The sequence below is a fragment of the Sus scrofa genome, chromosome 12 (assembly GCF_000003025.6).
Source record: "Sus scrofa isolate TJ Tabasco breed Duroc chromosome 12, Sscrofa11.1, whole genome shotgun sequence".
NCBI classification, from domain to species: Eukaryota; Metazoa; Chordata; class Mammalia; order Artiodactyla; family Suidae; genus Sus; species Sus scrofa.
Genome location: NC_010454.4, coordinates 5816494 through 5833864, shown reverse-complemented (window position 1 = coordinate 5833864; position 17371 = coordinate 5816494). Strand labels below are relative to the sequence as shown.

At 57.8% G+C, this 17371-nt stretch overlaps 1 protein-coding gene across 4 annotated transcripts in view; it reads left to right on the top strand.

Moving 5' to 3' along the window:
- LLGL2 (LLGL2, scribble cell polarity complex component) overlaps positions 1-17371 on the top strand; it is a 37100-nt gene that overhangs the window by 12301 nt on the left and 7428 nt on the right. For all 4 annotated transcript variants that reach the window (XR_002336991.1, XR_002336990.1, XR_002336992.1 and 1 more), the window contains exons 3-10: positions 10737-10834; positions 12134-12215; positions 12417-12532; positions 13255-13413; positions 15607-15769; positions 15930-16062; positions 16354-16408; positions 17002-17153. Coding sequence is in view for 1 of the 4 variants with exons in the window: in XM_021066626.1 (XP_020922285.1) it covers positions 10737-10834; positions 12134-12215; positions 12417-12532; positions 13255-13413; positions 15607-15769; positions 15930-16062; positions 16354-16408; positions 17002-17153 (958 nt within the window). In the remaining 3 variants the exon portion in view is untranslated. The remainder of the gene's footprint in view (positions 1-10736; positions 10835-12133; positions 12216-12416; positions 12533-13254; positions 13414-15606; positions 15770-15929; positions 16063-16353; positions 16409-17001; positions 17154-17371) is intronic.

The window sequence follows — 17371 nt, the reverse complement described above, 5'->3', positions numbered from 1 at the left end:
TGTACCCGAGATCACAGGGGTGGATGGTCCCAGAAACTCCCCAGAGCTTCCCCACGGGGGCTGGGCCCTGAGAAGGCCAGGGCTGACCTCTGAAGGGGAAGGAGCCCAGCGTGGTTTATTAGCTCCGAGGCCACCTAGCAATCTGCAGCCGGTTGGGGTAATTAGCCCCTCTCTGCTTTGATCTAGGCCCATGGCCTCCACGCCTGCACGTCCTACGCGTCCCTCTACCCTGGAGGGTGGGCTGCAGGAAGGGGAGGCTTTTGCCCTCCAGAGTCCCAGGGCTCCTCCAGGCCAGGCTGCGGGGTGGGGTTCAAATCTAGCTTGGACGCTTAGCAGCTGGGTGACCTTGTGCCTGTCACCTGGGCTCGTTATGAGGATCGCATGGGGTTAGATCGTTTTGGTGCTAAGCACGGTGCTCCCAGAATGTTAGGTGCTATTTTCAGGGGCTGCCTGCCTCCCAGGGAGAGAGAGCCCCCAGGGGCTTGTTCCCAGCGGCTGAGGGTCCCCTGCCATTTTCCTCTGATTTTCCAGACCTCTGGGGTCCGGGCTTCTCTCGATGGTTTCCCTTCCTCTGGCAGAGGGAGCTGTGGGCAGGGCTTCGGGTTCTCGGGATATGAGGGTGCATACATTATGAATGGGGGATGTCGGGGCTCCTGGGGGCCTGCCATTCTCACTCCTAAGGGAGCAGCCTATGGGTGCTGGGTGTGCGTCTTGGAACCTCAGCACCTCCCCTCCCCCACCCCGGGGCCTGGGTGACCCCTGTTGCCTTCTGTTGCCCCTGATGATGCTGGCATCTCACACCCCAAAAAGGTGGCCAATTCCAGTGGGAACCGGATAGACAGGCTCAGTGACAGGGACCAACCCCCGCCCCAAGTTCAGACCGTGCAGCGGCAGGGTGGGGCTGAGGTGGGGCTGGGGAGAGGAATCAGCAACCACCCCCCTCACCTCCCCCAATCTGCCCCCAAAGTTGGCTGTTCCCCCACCACCACCCTCGGGCCTGGCCCGCCTGGGAGGGGAGGCTCCAGGGATTCCTTCTTCCTTCCGTTCACTTTCTAGAGATGTGTATTGAGGACCTGCTGTCTGTGGGGCTCTCAGATGATAAGGCCTTTGCCCTGGAGGACTTTTATAGGCTGGTGGCAAGAAGGGTGCTGATGGTCTGAAATTCCACTTGCTGGGCTTGGAAAGGGGGGAGGGGAAGTTGGGGGGGTGCTGGGGAGGGGAGGGGATTAGTCTCACCTAGGCTCTGAGTAAATGGAGGAGCCCCAAGGGCTGGGATTGGAAGGGGGAGGCCAGATCCTGGAAGGCTGGGGAGCCTGGGTGGTCCTACCCACACCAGCCCCGCCCAGCCCCCAGCTGTGGGGTCGAGGGAGGCTGGAACCAGAGAGTCAGTCTCACACAGCAGCATTTGGTGGATTTTGGGCAGGGGTGATGGATCTCATTTATGGTTTAGAGAAGGTAATTCTGGGCCTTTCTCTCTCCCCCTCCCTCCCAGCCTTTCAATCAGAAGCAGGTGAACTCAGAGCACTGGGAGATGGGCAGTGCCTGGATGGGGCTTGGCAGCGGGGCTGGGGCACAGGGGGCTAATAGAGCAATGGGGTTTTGTTTATTGTGTTTTTTTTAAGGCCCCACCCCGTGACATATGGAAGTTTCTAGGCTAGGGGACGTAATCGAAGCTTCGGCTGCTGCCGGCCTACACCACAGCTACAGCAATGCCAGATCGGCGTCTTCGACCTACACCACAGCTCACGGCAACATGGGATCCTTAACCCACTGAGCGAGGCCAGGGATCGAACCCTGTTCGGGTTCCTGACCCCCTAGTTGGGTTCCTTACCACTGAGGCACGATGGGAACTCCTTTTTGTTTCTTTTGACTTGGAGTGTAGTTGATTTACGATGTGTGACTCTCTGCTGCCCAGCAAGATGATTCAGTTTTGTGTAGGTTCTTGGGTGTGTTCTTTTCCGTTACGGTTTATCTCGGAATTGAACACAGCGCCCTGTGCTGCCTACAGCAGGACCTTGTTGCTGATCCATTCCACGTGTCAGAGTCGGCATCTCCGAACCCCAGACTCCAGTCCCTCCCTCCCCAGCCCCTCACCTTCAGCCGCTGCCTGTCCATTCTTGAGGTCTAGAGCATGCTTCTCACCCCCAGCACTGTTGACCTTGGGGGCCTGTTGGGGCCACTGTGCCATGAATCGGTCTAACGGCATCCCTGGCCCCGCCTCCCCGAGATGTGACAACCCAAACTGTCTCTAGACATTGCCCGGTGTCCCCTGATGTGACATGGCCCCCGGTGGAGAACTATTTAGGGCGCGAGGCTGATGAGACCCACTGAGAAACAGAGTATAAGAAGGAAGGGGCGGGTGTCCTCCGTGACGGTGGGGTCTCCCTCCCAGCTGGGCAGCAGTGCCAGCCCCCCCCGCCAACGGTGGGGAGCCCAGGAGGGTGGGGGAAAAGGGATGGGCGTGATTTGGCCAGAACAGCAGCAATGCTGACGATAGTTCATTCATTGAGCGGCAGTCGTGCCCAGGGGTTAGTGGTGCCAACCCCACTGGCCTGACTGCCCGGGTTCACCCAGCTGGGTGGCCCTGGACAGGTACCCATCTCTGAAGTGGAGAGGAGAGCTACCTGGCCGTGTTGGCATGCAGATTAAATGGATTGGTGGATACACAGCTGGAGCTTGCAGTATCTGCAGCTCTGTGAACGTTTCCTGCCTTGAGGTTGAGTTTGGAGAGTCTTGGCACCAAGCCAGGGTCCCAGTAAACTGTGGGACACACGGAGGTGAGCTCTGAGCCTCGCTTCTGGGGAAGCAGGCAGTGTCTCACCAGGACCCGTGACTCTAGCCACCTCTTCCAGGAGCTCCGTCCTGGATGTGCCAGGCTGCAGTGGCACCATTGTTGGCCTGTCCCAAGTGGCTTACAGACCCTGGCTGCGGGTGCTGCTGCTGTTGCTTCTTTTTTTTTTTTTTTTTTTTTTTTTTTTTGTCTTTTTAGGGCCACACCCGAGGCATATGGAGGTTCCCAGGCTTGGGGGTCAATCAGAGCTGTAGCCGCCGGCCTACACCAAAGCCACAGCAACGCCAGATCCCAGCTGCATCTGCGACCTACACCACAGCTCACAGCAATGCCGGATCTTTAACCCACTGAGCGAGGCCAGGGATCGAACCCAGGGATCGAACCCGTGTCCTCATGGATACTAGTCAGGTTCATTACCGATGAGCCACCATGGGAACTCCAGACCCCAGCTTCTGAACCAGTGCCAGGCCTCTCCCTCCAGCACTTTCTGGCCAGACTCCTTGACACCCCCCCCCAAGCGAGAGGCCTCAGAGAAAGCAGGACATCGCCCCCAGGGCCCGAGAGCAACGTGTCCTGTTTCTTTGGGTCCAGTACCTGGGATGGGGCCCTGTCTGTAGAGATCCTCGGAACCCTCTGCTGGACACTGATTGTCCAACAGGCAGCTCCAGCTCACCAGGGACTCCAGGTGGGCAAGGCAGCACGGGGTTGGGGTGGGGACTCTGGAGCCAGGTAGCCTGGGTCCAGATGCCAGCTGTGCTGCTTCCTCCTTGAGTGACTGCAGCCTCGACCTCTCTGCTCCTCAGTTTCCTCATCTGTAAAGTGGACGTTGTAATAACACCTGCATCCAGGTGGGTGCGCTGAGGGGGTTAAATTGCTTCAGATGGCACCCATGCGCAGCTGGTGCCGTACCAGGCTCTGCCTGGTCTTCGCCCATCTGGTGCTTCCACCCTGCAGGTGAGGAGACAGGCCTGGAGGGGGTGCAGGCTCCTGGTGCCACCTGCCAGCAGCTGTGCACCTTCCGTCTCCACCCGCTGAGGGCAGTGGGTCCTCAGGCCTGATGGGAAGGCAGAGAAGCCGGCCAGCAGTGCCCCCAAGGCCACTGAGGCCCAAATGCAGGAAGTGCAGGACCCACTGGCCACCAGAGGAGGAAGGAAGTGACTCCAAGGGGATAAAAGCTCCTGTTAAAGTAGAATCCCTGCCTTGAAAGTCCCCTGAGGCCCTGCCTCCCCTGGTGAAACCTGCCAGCCAGTTGATGAGGGCGCCCGGGCCCTTCCTGCCTGGCCCCCTCCCGCCGGCCCTGAACAAACAGCGTGTTCCTGACCAGCTGCCCCTGTCCAGGGCCGGGCTGCTTTGTCTTGGCTTTTGTGTGGCCGGGCCGCTGGTGTCAGGTGACAGCCACACAGAGAGGGCCAGGTTGCTGCCATGGCCAGGAATCTGGACTGACCACACCCAGTGTGGGGCAGGGTCTCCCATCTCCCCAACCCCCCATGCCCCGCATACCCCCTGTGGCCCTGGGCAGTCTTCTTTCCTGCCCCCACCCCCACCCCCCGCAACAAGTGCTGGGGACCCCTCAACCCTCCATTTTGGACAGGGTCCTTCCTTGCCAGGGGCAGGATGAAGGGCCCCCTCGGTTTCAGATACCACCTTTGCTGGCTCCCTTCTGAGAACCTGGAATGGGGTCCTGGAGCCCCGAGAGACAGGCTAAGGTTGCACTTTGGCAGCTCCTGCAAATCCCTCCTTTCCCAACTCTCCGCTAAAAGAGTTCATTGTTCTCTCCTGCCTTGGCAGAGGCCACCAGAGCCAGGTAGCTGGGGGGGGCAGTGCCAGGGAGGCTAGATGCTGAGCTCAAGGGGTAGGAGAGGTTGGCCCCATGGCTGCCAGGCGTCCATCAACCTCCAAGCTTGAACCTGAGCGGGGGACGGCCAGGGTCTCAGGCTGGGAGGGCCAACCCTGGAATCCAGGCCTGGGTTCCAGATAGAGCCCACACCCCAGCCACTGTCCTGGGTGGAGGACGATGGGGGTTGCTGTGGGCCTCAGAAGTGGGTGGGGGTGTTTTCTTTAAGGGAGGTTATATACCTTCCTGGCTCCAGGCTCCTGGAAACGTACCTCAACCCTAAACAAGCCTGGGGCAGGTGGGGGGCCGAATCTCTGACCTTGTGGACCTGGTGCTCTGTGGGGAGGAACGGGAGGGGCAGCCAGGGACCCCGGAGGGCAGAGGTGCTTCACAGACCCTTCTGCTTCCCTGGGCCTCTGCACCCCGCCCCCCATTAACTGACCCTGTTCTCTCCTTGTATCCAAATCCTTTCCTTCCCCAAGCCCCCCTGTGCCTCTCAGAGCCGATCTGGGGTCCCCACACCTCCTTGCTCTGTTGTGCCAGGTCCCCCAGTTCAGGACTTTGCCTTGTCACACCCTAGTGCCTCAGTCGGGGATTTGTGGGTCTAGCTTGCAAGTTGAAGCGGGGCACCTCCCCTCCCCAGAGAATCTCTGGTCCCCACCCTCTTTGCATTTGAATCCACCCTCTTGGCCCCAGCCAGTTAGGGTCCCCTTGAAAGCTCCTCCCCTTACTTTGTTTTTGAGGGCGCCTGGGTCCCTCCAGAGTTGTCAGCTTGGAGATGATGCCCCAGGGATACAGGGATGAGGAAGAACCTTAGAAGGAAGCCGCGGGGGCTTAGGGGTCGGGTGGTCGCCCTGAGGCTCACTGTGTTGGTGCCAGGACAGCCCTGCCCCGTGCAGTCGTTAGCATCGTCCCCTTTACACCTGTGAAATGAGGCGCAGGGAGCCCAAGTAGCTCGTCCAGGTCCAGGCGCCTTGTAAGTGGTAGCGGGGGAGTCTAAGCTTCACGAGTCTGAATCGGTAGCTGTTCTTTCTAAACCAGCCTGTGGAAAAGAAGGTGGTTCTGGAGGGAGGGGTGGCTGAACAATAATGGGCCCAGCCTTTGCTTCCCTCTGGGTTAGGAAGAGATGAACCGCAGCAGGGGTGACTCAGATGAGATGTTAGGAGAACTTCCTGCCAGTGAGTTCCTGCCTGAGCAGCTGACAAAAAGCTGCAGTTTTCCTTTGGCTCGACTTTCCTGCTCTACATATCCTGATGTAGAACTGACTAGGGTGGCACCTCGGTCCTATAGGAAGATGATAGATGTGGGATTTAGGAGTTCCCTGGTGGCTCAGAGGGTTAAGGAGGTGGTGTTTTCCCTATTCTGGAGCAGGTTCCATCCTTGGCCCAGGAACTTCCGCATGCCACAGGAAAGCCAAAAAAAAAAAAAAAAAAGAAGCCACATTAGAAAATGTTTTAGAAGTTCCCGTCATGGCTTAGTGGTTAACAAATCCAACTGGGAACCATGAGGCTGTGGTTTTGATCCCTGGCCTTGCTCAGTGGGTTAAGGATCCAGCGTTGCCGTGAGCTGTGGTGTAGGTCACAGACGCGGCTCAGATCCCACATTGCTGGGGCTCTGGCATAGGCTGGTGGCTACAGCTCCGATTAGACCCCTGGCCTGGGAACCTCCATGTGCCACAGGTACGGCTCAAGAAATGGCAAAAAGACAAAAAAAAAAAAAATGTTTTAAACAAGTGAAATTAATTTTGATAACACTGTTTAACAATGTCAAATGTATTACTGTTTCAACATGCAGTTAATAGACATTAGATTTTTAGACAAAAAAATAAAAAAATAAGGAGTTCCCATTGTGGCGCAGCAGTTAACGAATCTGACTAGGAACCATGAGGTTGCGGGTTCGATCCCTGGCCTTGCTCAGTGGGTTAAGGATCCAGCGTTGCTGTGAGCTGTGGTGTAGGTCATAGACGCGGCTCGAATCCCGCGTTGCTGTGGCTCTGGTGTAGGCCGGTGGCTACATCTCCGATTCGACCCCTAGGCTAGGAACCTCGTATGCCGTGGGAAGCGGCCCTAGAAAAGGCAAAAAGACAAAAAAAAAAAAAAAAAAAAAAAAAGACATTAGATTTTTTTTATTATTATTTTTTACGGCTACACCTGCAGCATGTGGAAGTTCCCAGGCTAGGGGTCTAATTCAACTGCTGCTGCCAGCCTACATCACAGCCACAGAAACACCGGATCCGAGCCACGTCTGCAAACTACTACACAGCAGCTTGCAGCAACATTGGGTCCTTTACCCACTGAGCAAGTCTAGAGGTCAAACCTGCATCCTCACAGACACTATATCAAGTTCTGAACCTGCTGAGCCACACCAGAAACTCCTCTTAGTTTTTTTGGTTTTTGTTTGTTTTTAGGGCTGCACCCCCGGCATGTGGAAGTTCCCAGGCCAGGATTTGAATTGGAACTGCAGCTGCCAGCCTACGCCACAGCCACAGCCACAGCCAGATGTGAGCCGCATCCGCAACCTACACTGCAGCTCACGGCAATGCCGGATCCTTAACCCACTGAGCCGGGCCAGGACTCAAACCCACAACCTCATGGATACTAGTCGGGTTCATTACCACTGCGCCACAATGGGAACTCCCTCGGGGTATTGTTTTCTAACACAAAATGTGTATTTTATACTTAAACAGCACAGCTCAGTTTGGACGTTAATTTTCTTTGGAAATATGTGATCTATGTTTAGAGCTTGGAAGGTTTACCGTTGAGAAAGGAGACCTGAGGCTCTGGTCTGCCTGACTCTAGCCCCTGCTCCCGGAGAACCCAAGAACACATCCCGAAAGCGTCCTAATAACTGAATTGAGCGTCCACCCTTGAATTTGAGTTAAACTCAAATTGCAAGTTCACTTCCTTGGTAACAGAAGCCACGTGGCAAAGGCTCAGGATCTACGCACGGCTGGTGGCTGTTGTACTGGGCCTCAGGGCCTGGGCCCCCCACTGGCCACCAGGCTCCTGCTAGATGTGCCCCCCACCCCCCGAGTCCTCCACATTCCAGAGGCTTTGGCCCTGAGCTGCTGCTGCTGGTGCTCACGGGGACATGCTGCCCTGTCATCTCGGCCACCTTTTCCCCAGCTCTGGCTGCTGGCTTCCCAGGGCCCCAGCAGCCTGGGGCTCGCCCAGGCCTAGTGGGGGCTCCCGGGGCTGCATGTCCCACACACCCCATTCCGTGCCCTGCCCCCCTTGTCCTGGGAGATGTTTACATTCCAGACACGCTGCTATCTCCCCACGGCTTTTCCAGGCTCTGCATTTTTCACATAGCTGAACAGGAACCTGGGCTGACCGGGGGGCTCCTGCTGGCCCACGTCCGCCCTCCCAGCTGTCCCTTCCAGGTACAGCCATTTGCAGGACAGACTGTGTTCCCGGCAGAGAACCAGGTCTAAGGCGCCCCCACACTTGTGCGGCCCCAGAAGAGGCCGTCTTTGGAGCCCTCCTCCCTGGCCGACCCCAGCACAGGGCCTCCTTCCCGGAACCACTGGACCAGATGAGCAGGAGGGCAGCAGTTGAGTTTGTTAGGCTGTCACGCCAGCTGTCACCAGGACTTCTCTCTCTCAGCCCCTTTAAGGCCACACGAAGCACAGAGCAGAGCCTTGGGCCTAAGGAGAGCTGCCTTGCTGGGGCAACCTTTTTCTGCAGGGCAGTCTCCATGGTTTAAAAAATAAAATCTTTGAAGTAGCTGGCTGGCCTCCTTTGTCCTGCTCTAATCTAGCTCTACAGGTTCGGTATCCCCGGGGGGTAGGGTTAGCTAAGAAACAACCAGAAACCTCCCTAAAATGATGTGTCCATCTATGTTCTAGTGCTTGCATCCGTGCTTTTCAACCTGTAATTCCACCCCCCTCCCGGGGCATCTGCCTAAGGAAATACCGAGGTGCAGGCAAAGATCGGAGCCCAAGAAAGGCCATCAATGCAACCGGCAATTGCAAAACCTCTTTAAGAAAATATCAGTGTTTGGAGTTACCGTCATGGCTCAGTGGTTAACGAATCCGACTAGGAACCATGAGGTTTCGGGTTCGATCCCTGGCCTTGCCCAGCAGGTTAAGGTTCTGGCGTTGCCGTGAGCTGTGGGGTAGGTTGCAGATGTGGCTTGGATCCCGAGTTGCTGTGGCTGTGGTGTAGGTCGGAAGCTACAACTCCGATTCAACCCCTAGCCTGGGAACCTCCATATGCTGCAGGAGCAGCACAAGAAATGGCCACCAAAAAAAAAAAAAAGTCAATGTTCAATAATAGAGATCTGGTGAGTTAGGGCAGCTCCACCTAAGAAATATTCTTCAGCCACTTAAAAGTCATTTTAGGGAGCTCCCGTTGTGGCTCAGCAGATTAAGAACCAACTAGGATCCATGAGGATTCAGGGTCAATCCCTGGCCTCACTCAGTGGGTTAAGGATCTGGTGTTTCTGTGAGCTGTGGTGTAGGTCTCAGATGCCACTCAGATCCCATGTGGCTGTGGCTGTGGCATAGGCCGGCAACTATGGCTCCGATTTGACTCCTAGCCTGGGAACTTCCATACGCCAAGGGTGCAGCCCTAAAAAGCAAAAAGAAATAAAAATTAAAATTAAAAAAATATAAAAGTCATTTTAGGGAGTTCCCATTGTGGCTCAGCAGGTTAAGAACTGACTAGTATCCATGAGGATGCAGGGTTGATCCCTGGCCTTGCTCAGTCAGTGGGTTAAGGATCTGGCGTTGCTGTGAGCTGTGGTGTAGGTCTGCAGATATAGGTCCAATTTGACCCCTAGCCTGGGAACGTCCTTATGCCACAGGTGCCACTGTTTTTTTAAAAAAAAAAAAGTCATTTTAGTATTTTTAACAGCCTGGGCTGGCTGCTAGTGGAAAAACAGATTATAGAGCTGGATGTGTGTGTGTGTGTGTGTGTGTGTGTCCTTGTAGTCCCAATTAGGTCTCCGAGGGTTCTTTTCCCTTTCATATATTTTTATTTTATTCTTTGGCCGTGCCTGTGGCATGTGGAAGTTCCCAGACCAGGGACTGCACTATGCTGCTGCGATGACAACACCAGATCCCTAATCTACTCTGCTACCGAAGAACGCCTCGTTTTTATTTTTAAAAAAGATTCCCTTCCATGACAGTGCTTTCACAATATCGGCTTTGTTCCCCATGTTGTGCGATACGTCCTTGAGCCTGTGGTGCACACAGTCGTTGACAGGTCACGCTCCCAACCCTGCACAGCCCTCCCCACCGCGCCCGACCGGTAACTCGTCTGTTCTCTGTGAGTCTGCAAAGACCAGGGGAAAAAAGGAGTGTTTTTAGTTTCCACCTGTAAGTGGTATCTTGCCTTTCTCTGAGTCTCTGTATAAACCCACATGTGCCTACAGTCAGACCCTCACCCTCGTTACCAAGGGTTCCTCGGGTGGTGGGCGTATGGGTGACTTTTGCTTTTCCTTTGCCAACTCCTTTCTACGTTCCACGTTTTCTTCCACGTGTCTTACTTCTCCCATGAGACATGAGCAAAGGCGTGTGTCTCCATCAACACTCCAGAGGCTTCCTCCCCGGGGTAAATGGCGGAAGGGACCTCGCAGTGGCAACGGGGGCATTTGTGATGGCAGATGTTCCGCAGTGGAAGAGCCTCAGGTGGCCCAGGGTTGGGAAGGCAGCTGTGGGTTCCATTAGACCCCAGGGGTCTGCCCGGAGCTGCAGGGCAGTCAGGCTTCCTGAGCGACCTGGTGCCTTCTCTGTGCCAGGCTCCCGCCCACCCCCACCGCCCCAGTGCTTCCCTGCCCCCACCTTGCACCCCTGCAGGAGGGCTGGGTGGGACCCCCACAGGCTGGGTGGTGAAGGAACCGGGTCGGGATTCCTGGAGAGCAGGGGGCCAGCATGGTGTCTGGGGAGAAGGCACTCCTGGGGAGGGCCATGTGGCCAAAGGCCCCGTCGGGAGTGGACTGAGGGTGGGGCCCAGATGGGTCCCCGTGTGGACCTGATGGAGACCGATTTCCTCAACCTGCTCGGGGTGGCTCTGCTGCGGCTCCTCCATCCGCCACCGACCCTCCAGGCCGTGGAGGGGGGGGAAGGGACGCGTCTGCAGGCCTGTGCCTGCCCGGTTCTCGTTGCAGACAGTGGAGCATGGCTTTCCGCACCAGCCCAGCGCCCTCGGCTACAGCCCCTCTCTGCGCATCCTGGCCATCGGGACCCGCTCTGGAGCCGTCAAGCTGTATCCTTTCCTTTCTCCCAGCTCCCGCTCAGGGATGCCCTGGAAGGGGACGGGGCCATAACATCAGCGAGATTCAGGAAGGACCCCCATCTAAAAGCAAGTTACAGCTGACCCTTCTTGCTCCCAGGACGATCCAAAAACCCTCTTAGCGACCAGCCCTGAATGCAGTAAGTGGAGGCAGCTAATGGGCTAAGAAGTGTTGCTTTTTCTTCCCCCGCCCCCACCCAAGAAGGGTTTGTAGACTGGCCTCAGGGCTCTGTCCAAACCAGAGACTGGGTGGCTTTGGTTTCTTGGTTTGTTTTTCAAGATTTATTGATGTGTAGTTGGTGTACAATGTTGTGATAATTTCTGCTGTAGAAGGAGGGGATTCGGCTATGCATATACACATACCTGTTCTTTGGCAGATTGAGACAGGGTGGCTTTGGGTTCGAGGAGCTGTGCTAAGGCAGGGTCTTCACTATGTGCACCCCCACATACACACACACACCCTGGAGAGTAGGGTGGATTCCTGGTTGGGATGCTCTAGTGCCTCTGTCTCAGAGGTAAGCCCACAAGTTCTGCTGCCTGCCTGGGTCCTCTGGGCAGGGCTGGGCTGCAAATCTGGAAGCCCCACTCCCAAATCTGACCTGAGCCCCCAGGGTGAGACAGGGTGGGACCTGGAGGACTGGGAGGCAAGAGACCACCTGTGGAGAGCCCAGCTGGCAGCTTCTCCAGCAAGGTGCTCACCCCTGCCCCCTCTGCTGCCAGGTCGGGAGGCTGGGTATAGTGTACATACAGAGGGCAGGTCCCACACCCACTCGGCCCTCCTCTGCTGGTTAATCAGTGCCAGGCCAGGGCCATATCCTGGTTACAATTCTCAGTGCCTAGATTCCCGGTCCTGGTTGCTGTGGGTGGGCCCGCGGGTGCCCTCTGTCTTCTCACAGCTGCCACCATGTGGACGGGTCTGTTGTAGCTCAGGTTATGGGCGGGGGGGCAGTGTGCACTAAGAACAGCCTAAAAGTTGCCAAGATACAGCTTCCTACTTCTCAGGAGTCACCCCCACCTGGGGACAGCTCTCCCTGGTTGGCTGGCCTGGCCCCCTGCTAGAGGGAGAGAGGGAGCCTGCCTCCCCACCCTAATTCCCCCCACCCTTGGGTCCTGCCGCCTGGGGCGAGGGTGAGCCTCTCTCTGCCGCTGGGTGTTCACACTCCTTGCTGGTGGGCCCAGAGGTCCTGGCAGGTATGTGTGTGGATATGGATGGATGGCGGGGGTGAGGGGTGTCCTGCCTTCTGGAGCTTTTCCTGAGCCAGCTTCTCCCAGCTATGGTGCCCCAGGGGTGGAGTTCATGGGGCTGCACCGCGAGAACAACGCCGTGGTGCAAATCCACTTCCTGCCTGGCCAGGTGAGCCCGCCCCGCCCCACGCGCTTCCTGGAAAGCCATGCAGAGGGCAGCCACTTGGCAGCCCTGGGCTCCGTGCTGATGGGGGCGCCTGGGACAAACCTGCCTTTCCCAGTTGCGGTCACCCCAGTGTGCAAAGGCCACGTGAACACGGTCCGTCCCTGGTTACCGAGCGAGCACGCTCCCACCCCCTTTCCTCCCTAGTGCCAGCTGGTCACCCTGCTGGACGACAACAGTCTGCACCTGTGGAGCCTAAAGGTCAAAGGCGGGGTGTCGGAGCTGCAGGAAGATGAGAGTTTCACGCTGCGTGGACCCCCAGGGTAGGAACGCGGTCTTGCTCTCCCAACCAGCCTGCCCCGAGCACCCAGCTCCAGGCAGCCCTGGGAGGAGCGGGCAGCGCTGCAGCCTGCCTCCCCCCCATCTCCACATCCCGGAAGGCGTCCAGGAAGGGTTTTCAGCCTCCTAGCCCAAGCTCTCTGCCATCTGTCTCCTGTCTTGGGAAGAAAAAGAACCAATATGGGACTTCCTGGTGGCCTAGTGTGTTAAGGATCTGTCATTGTCACTGCTGTGGCGTGGGTTAGATCCCTGGCCCGGGAACTTCTGTACGCCACAGGCGCAGCCAGAAAAAGAAGAGAGCTCCGACTGTGGCTCAGCAGGTTACAAACCTGACTAGTATCCTTGAGTCTGCGTGTTTGATGCCTGGCCTCGCTCATTGGGTCGGGATCCAGCATTGCCGTGAGCTTCGATGTAGGTCACAGACACAGCTTGGATCCTGCATTGCTGTGGCTGTGGTGTAAGCTGGCAGCTGTAGCTCCGATTCGCCCCCTAGCCTGGGAACCTCCATATGCCTCGGGTGCACGGCTAAATAAAAAAAAGAAAAGAAAAAGCCCCAATATGTTTGTCCTGGCTGGAGTCTGTGGACCTCATCAAAGGATCTCACGGGCCTGCTTCCCTGGGGCTGCTGAGGGGGTCGGGGGCCCCTCTGCGCTGGTCTCCCCTGCCTGGGCAGCAGCCAGCTCACGGGCCGTCATTCCCGTCGCAGGGCTGCCCCCAGCGCCACGCAGATCACCGAGCTCCTGCCCCATTCCTCCCGCGAGCTGCTCTACCTGGGCACCGAGAGCGGCAGCGTGTTCGTGGTGCAGCTGCCGGCCTTCCGCAGCCTGGAGGACCGGACCATCAGCTCGGACGCCGTGCTGCAGCGGTGAGCCCTGGGCCCCAGGCCCTCCTGGCCTTAGGAACCTGTCCCCTTGAGTTGGGCCTGGCCTTCGCTTCTCTCTGGAGTCCTGGTTCCACCTCAGGAGTTTATCATTTCCTGGGACAGACTCTGTGCTCCCCACCCATCCCCCAAATGGGTGAGCGCCCCAGCTCGAAAAGAGATCTTGGCAACGTGTCACCTCATTTAAAGGTGAGGAAAATGAGGCTCGAGATGACTGTGTGATGTTACCAGCTCTCAGTCCAGTGTTCCTGGTGCTGATACCACCTTTCAAAGCCCCAGGGGCTCCACGGCGGGGTGGACAGAGGCCCGCACCCCCGCGGCAGCTCAGGCGGCTTCTGCTCATGCCTGTGCCTTGGCGCCTCTGCTGCATTTCTGTTTGCATGCCAGCTCCGCGGCCCCATATCGCTGTCAGCCACAGCCCTGAAGAGTTCCTGAGATGGTTTCAGAATCTTTGCTCCTTAACGGTGGTGTCTGCGGCAGAGAGGGCGTCAGATCGGGTCTGGATGTGGAGAAGGGGGGGCCTGGGCCCCAAAGGGGGAGGAGACGGAGGAATCCAGCAGGAGCTCCCGGGGGCCAGGTTGGAGTCAGTGGAATGGATGCAGGCAAGAGGACCAGGGAGGGAGTTCCCGCTGTGGCTCCGTGGGCTAAGAACCCAACTACTATCCATGAGGTTGCAGGTTCAATCCCTGGCCTCCCTCAGTGGGTTAAGGATCCAGTGTTGCCCCAAGCTGTGGCATACATAGGTCACAGGTGCAGCTCAGATCCAGCGTGGCTGTGGCCATGGTACAGGCTGGCAGCTGCAGCTCCAATTTGGACCTTAGTGTGGGACCTTCCTTATGCCCCAAGTGTGGCCCTGAAAAGAGGGATGAAAGAAAAAGAGGAGCAAGGAGAAGGCCAGGGTGCTGGGATGTGGAGCTGCTTCAGGCTCCAGCTTCCTAAGGGCTCTGGACCAGGCTGTAACATGCACAGTCCTCCCGGCCCCCAGTGATGGTGAAGCAGGAGCGGGCTGTCCATGGCAGGGCATCGCTGGCTTGGGAGGATTCCTGCCTGGGGCTGCATTTCTGAGCATGAACCTCTGTCCCCTCGCTCAAGCAGAGTGGGGTCAGGCCAGCGTGACCATGGTCAGAAAGGACTGTTCGCAGGACTGCAGGCACGGCTGGTGCTCACCAGAAGGACTTGTCCCTTAGCCTGTGGTCGTGCCAGTGGCTATGCTGGTGCCCGCCTCCCCCTTGCTGGTGGGAAGCTAGTCAGAGAGGAGCCCCTGCTGGGCTTTCCCAGCCCGAGTGTCCTGGAAACCCTTCCTATCTGTCTAAATCCTTGCTCTAAATGTAGAAGGATTGAGCATAGCAAGGCCCTCAGCATCCAGGCTGTTTCCATATCCTATTCACTGTCCTCAGTGTTGGCTTTTGGTCCCATGCCTGCCACCTCCTGGTCTTCCATTGGCTGCAGCTGCTCCAGACTTCACATCAGCATTCCAGACCCAGAAAGGGGGGGAGCAGGTCAGAAGTCAAGGCTCAAAGCCAGGCCAACTGATACAGATTTGTTTTGTGAGTCTTAAAAAAAATTTTTTTTTCTTTTTTGGCCACTTCACAACATACGGAGTTCCCGAGCCAGGGATCAGATCCAAGTTGCCGTAGGCAATGCCAGAGCCTCCCACTGTGCCAGGGCTGGGGTTCAAACCTGCGTCCCAGTGCTCCAGAGATGCTGCCGATCCTGTTGCACCACAGTGGGAACTCCCTCAAAACATTTTTTATGAAATACCACCACCGTACAGAAATGCACTAAGTTTAACGGATTCCTGTTAAGTGGACATCCATGCAGCCAGTGCTGGGCAAAGACAGACCTTTGCCAGCCCCCCAGGACCCCCAACTGCCCTTCCCACTCATAGCCCTCCCCCCACCCCGCCACCCGCGGTAACCAGCACATGGACTTTTCTGGACACGATGCCCTTGTCTTTCTTTTGCAGTTGTGCCACCTTCAGGTGCATCCCGGGGGGTTTCCACATCACCGTCCAGTGCTACCTCTTGCTTCTCCCTCCCCTTGGTGATGTGTCTGCTCACCATGCTGGCACGTTTAGTGCCCGCTGCTTTGTAGACTGCGTGTGTGGCTGTGCCTTGCTCTCAGCCATGCCCCGAGGGGACAACGACGACATGGGCTCACGCCGCTCCCCTCCCCCAGGTTGCCAGAGGAGGCCCGCCAGCGGCGGGTGTTTGAGATGGTGGAGGCTCTGCAGGAGCACCCGCGGGACCCCAACCAGATCCTCATCGGCTACAGCCGCGGCCTCATCGTCATCTGGGACCTGCACGGCAGCCGCGTGCTCTGTCATTTCCTCAGCAGCCAGGTAGGAGCGGGGGGCCTGGGACACGGGCGGCTGCCACGTGGTTCTCCCTGGCCCCACGTAACACGTGCAGCCCTGTCTGAGGTGTGGGAGCGCAGGCGATGGACCCACCGCCCCCGACCCCAGCCCGTGCCGTCTCTCTCGCCCCTTTCCCACTGCAAAGCAACTGGAGAACGTTTGCTGGCAGCGGGACGGCCGTCTGATTGTCAGCTGCCACTCCGACGGCAGCTACTGCCAGTGGCCCGTGTCCGGCGACAGCCAGCAACCGGAGCCCCTGCACAGCTGTGTGCCTTACGGTCAGTGCTCTGCCCGCCACCTGGGACCACCTTCCAGAGGGCAGGGCAGTGTCCTCTCTGTGCCCAGCCGTCCCTCCTACTTTCAAGTGTAGGTGGCCAACTCCTAGAAGCAAAACCTGGGGCCCAGAGAGGGTGCAGGCTGTGTCCAAAGCCACACAGCGGGGCTTTATCGGGGCACTGCTCAGGGCAAGACTCCTAAGCAGAGGTCTGCTCTGTGGGTGTGGGCGTGGGGTGTCTGTGCCATGGACCCACAGGAGGGAGGGCCGTTCAAGCTCATTCCGTTTCTTTTAGGTCCTTTTCCTTGCAAAGCTATTACCAAAATCTTCTGGCTGACCACCAGGCAAGGGTAGGTATCAATGCCCTCTCCCGTTCCCTTTCTAGAGCCTTCCAGGCGGGGGTCAGGGGTGGGGAGGGGGCTGGAAAGGCGAATGCCTGGTGAATGCCTTTGATCCCACACGGGGGTCTCCAGGGAAGGGCGAGGGGGCCCTTCATACCTCTCACCAACTAACTCCTGAAAAACCACCCCCAGTCTCTCCACCCACCCAGAGAATGATTCAGACCCACCGGCTTCAAACTCTGTTGTAGCAGAAGACCTGTGTCCTCAAACAAAATCAGAGAGATCTGACGTGTGGGCAGAAGAGGGTGGGGGGTACCTCTCTGAAGCAGGAGTGGCTCGGAGACTCAGAGCCTGTGGCCCTCAGGCCCCCCACCCCGACTCACCCCCAAGTCCTCCTGGACTGTTGTGGTCGGGAAGAGATGGGGTCTGCGCCCCAGCCCCTCTTGGCGACCTTGAATGAGTCTTCACCCTGAGCCTGGCTTTGCTCCCAGGCCCTGGCACAGAGGCCCGTCACAGCCGCGCCCCACGCCCGGCTCAGCCCCTGGTCGCCCAGGGCAGTGTCGGGAGCCCCGGCCCACGCCCAGCTCTCCTCTGCCCGCCAGGTCGACCTTCACCATCTTCCAGGGCGGCATGCCACGGGCCAGCTATGGGGACCGCCACTGCATCTCAGTGGTCCACGACGGCCAGCAGACGGCCTTCGACTTCACCTCCCGCATCATTGACTTTACGGTCCTCGTGGAGGCAGACCCTGCGGGTAGGCACTCGGAGCAGGTGGGGAGGGCTGAGTGGTGGGGAGGTCCCCGTCCCCCATCTGTAAACAAGAGGAAGGGCCTTCGGATCCCAAAGCCGCCCCACTCTGAGCCCCTTTGTCCCATCACGCCTCTTCTCATGCCCTCAGGCTGCTCCCTCGCCTGCCTTCCTCGCTGGCCCCACCCTCCGCCCACCCCAAGCTCTCTTTGCCCTTTGCCAGCT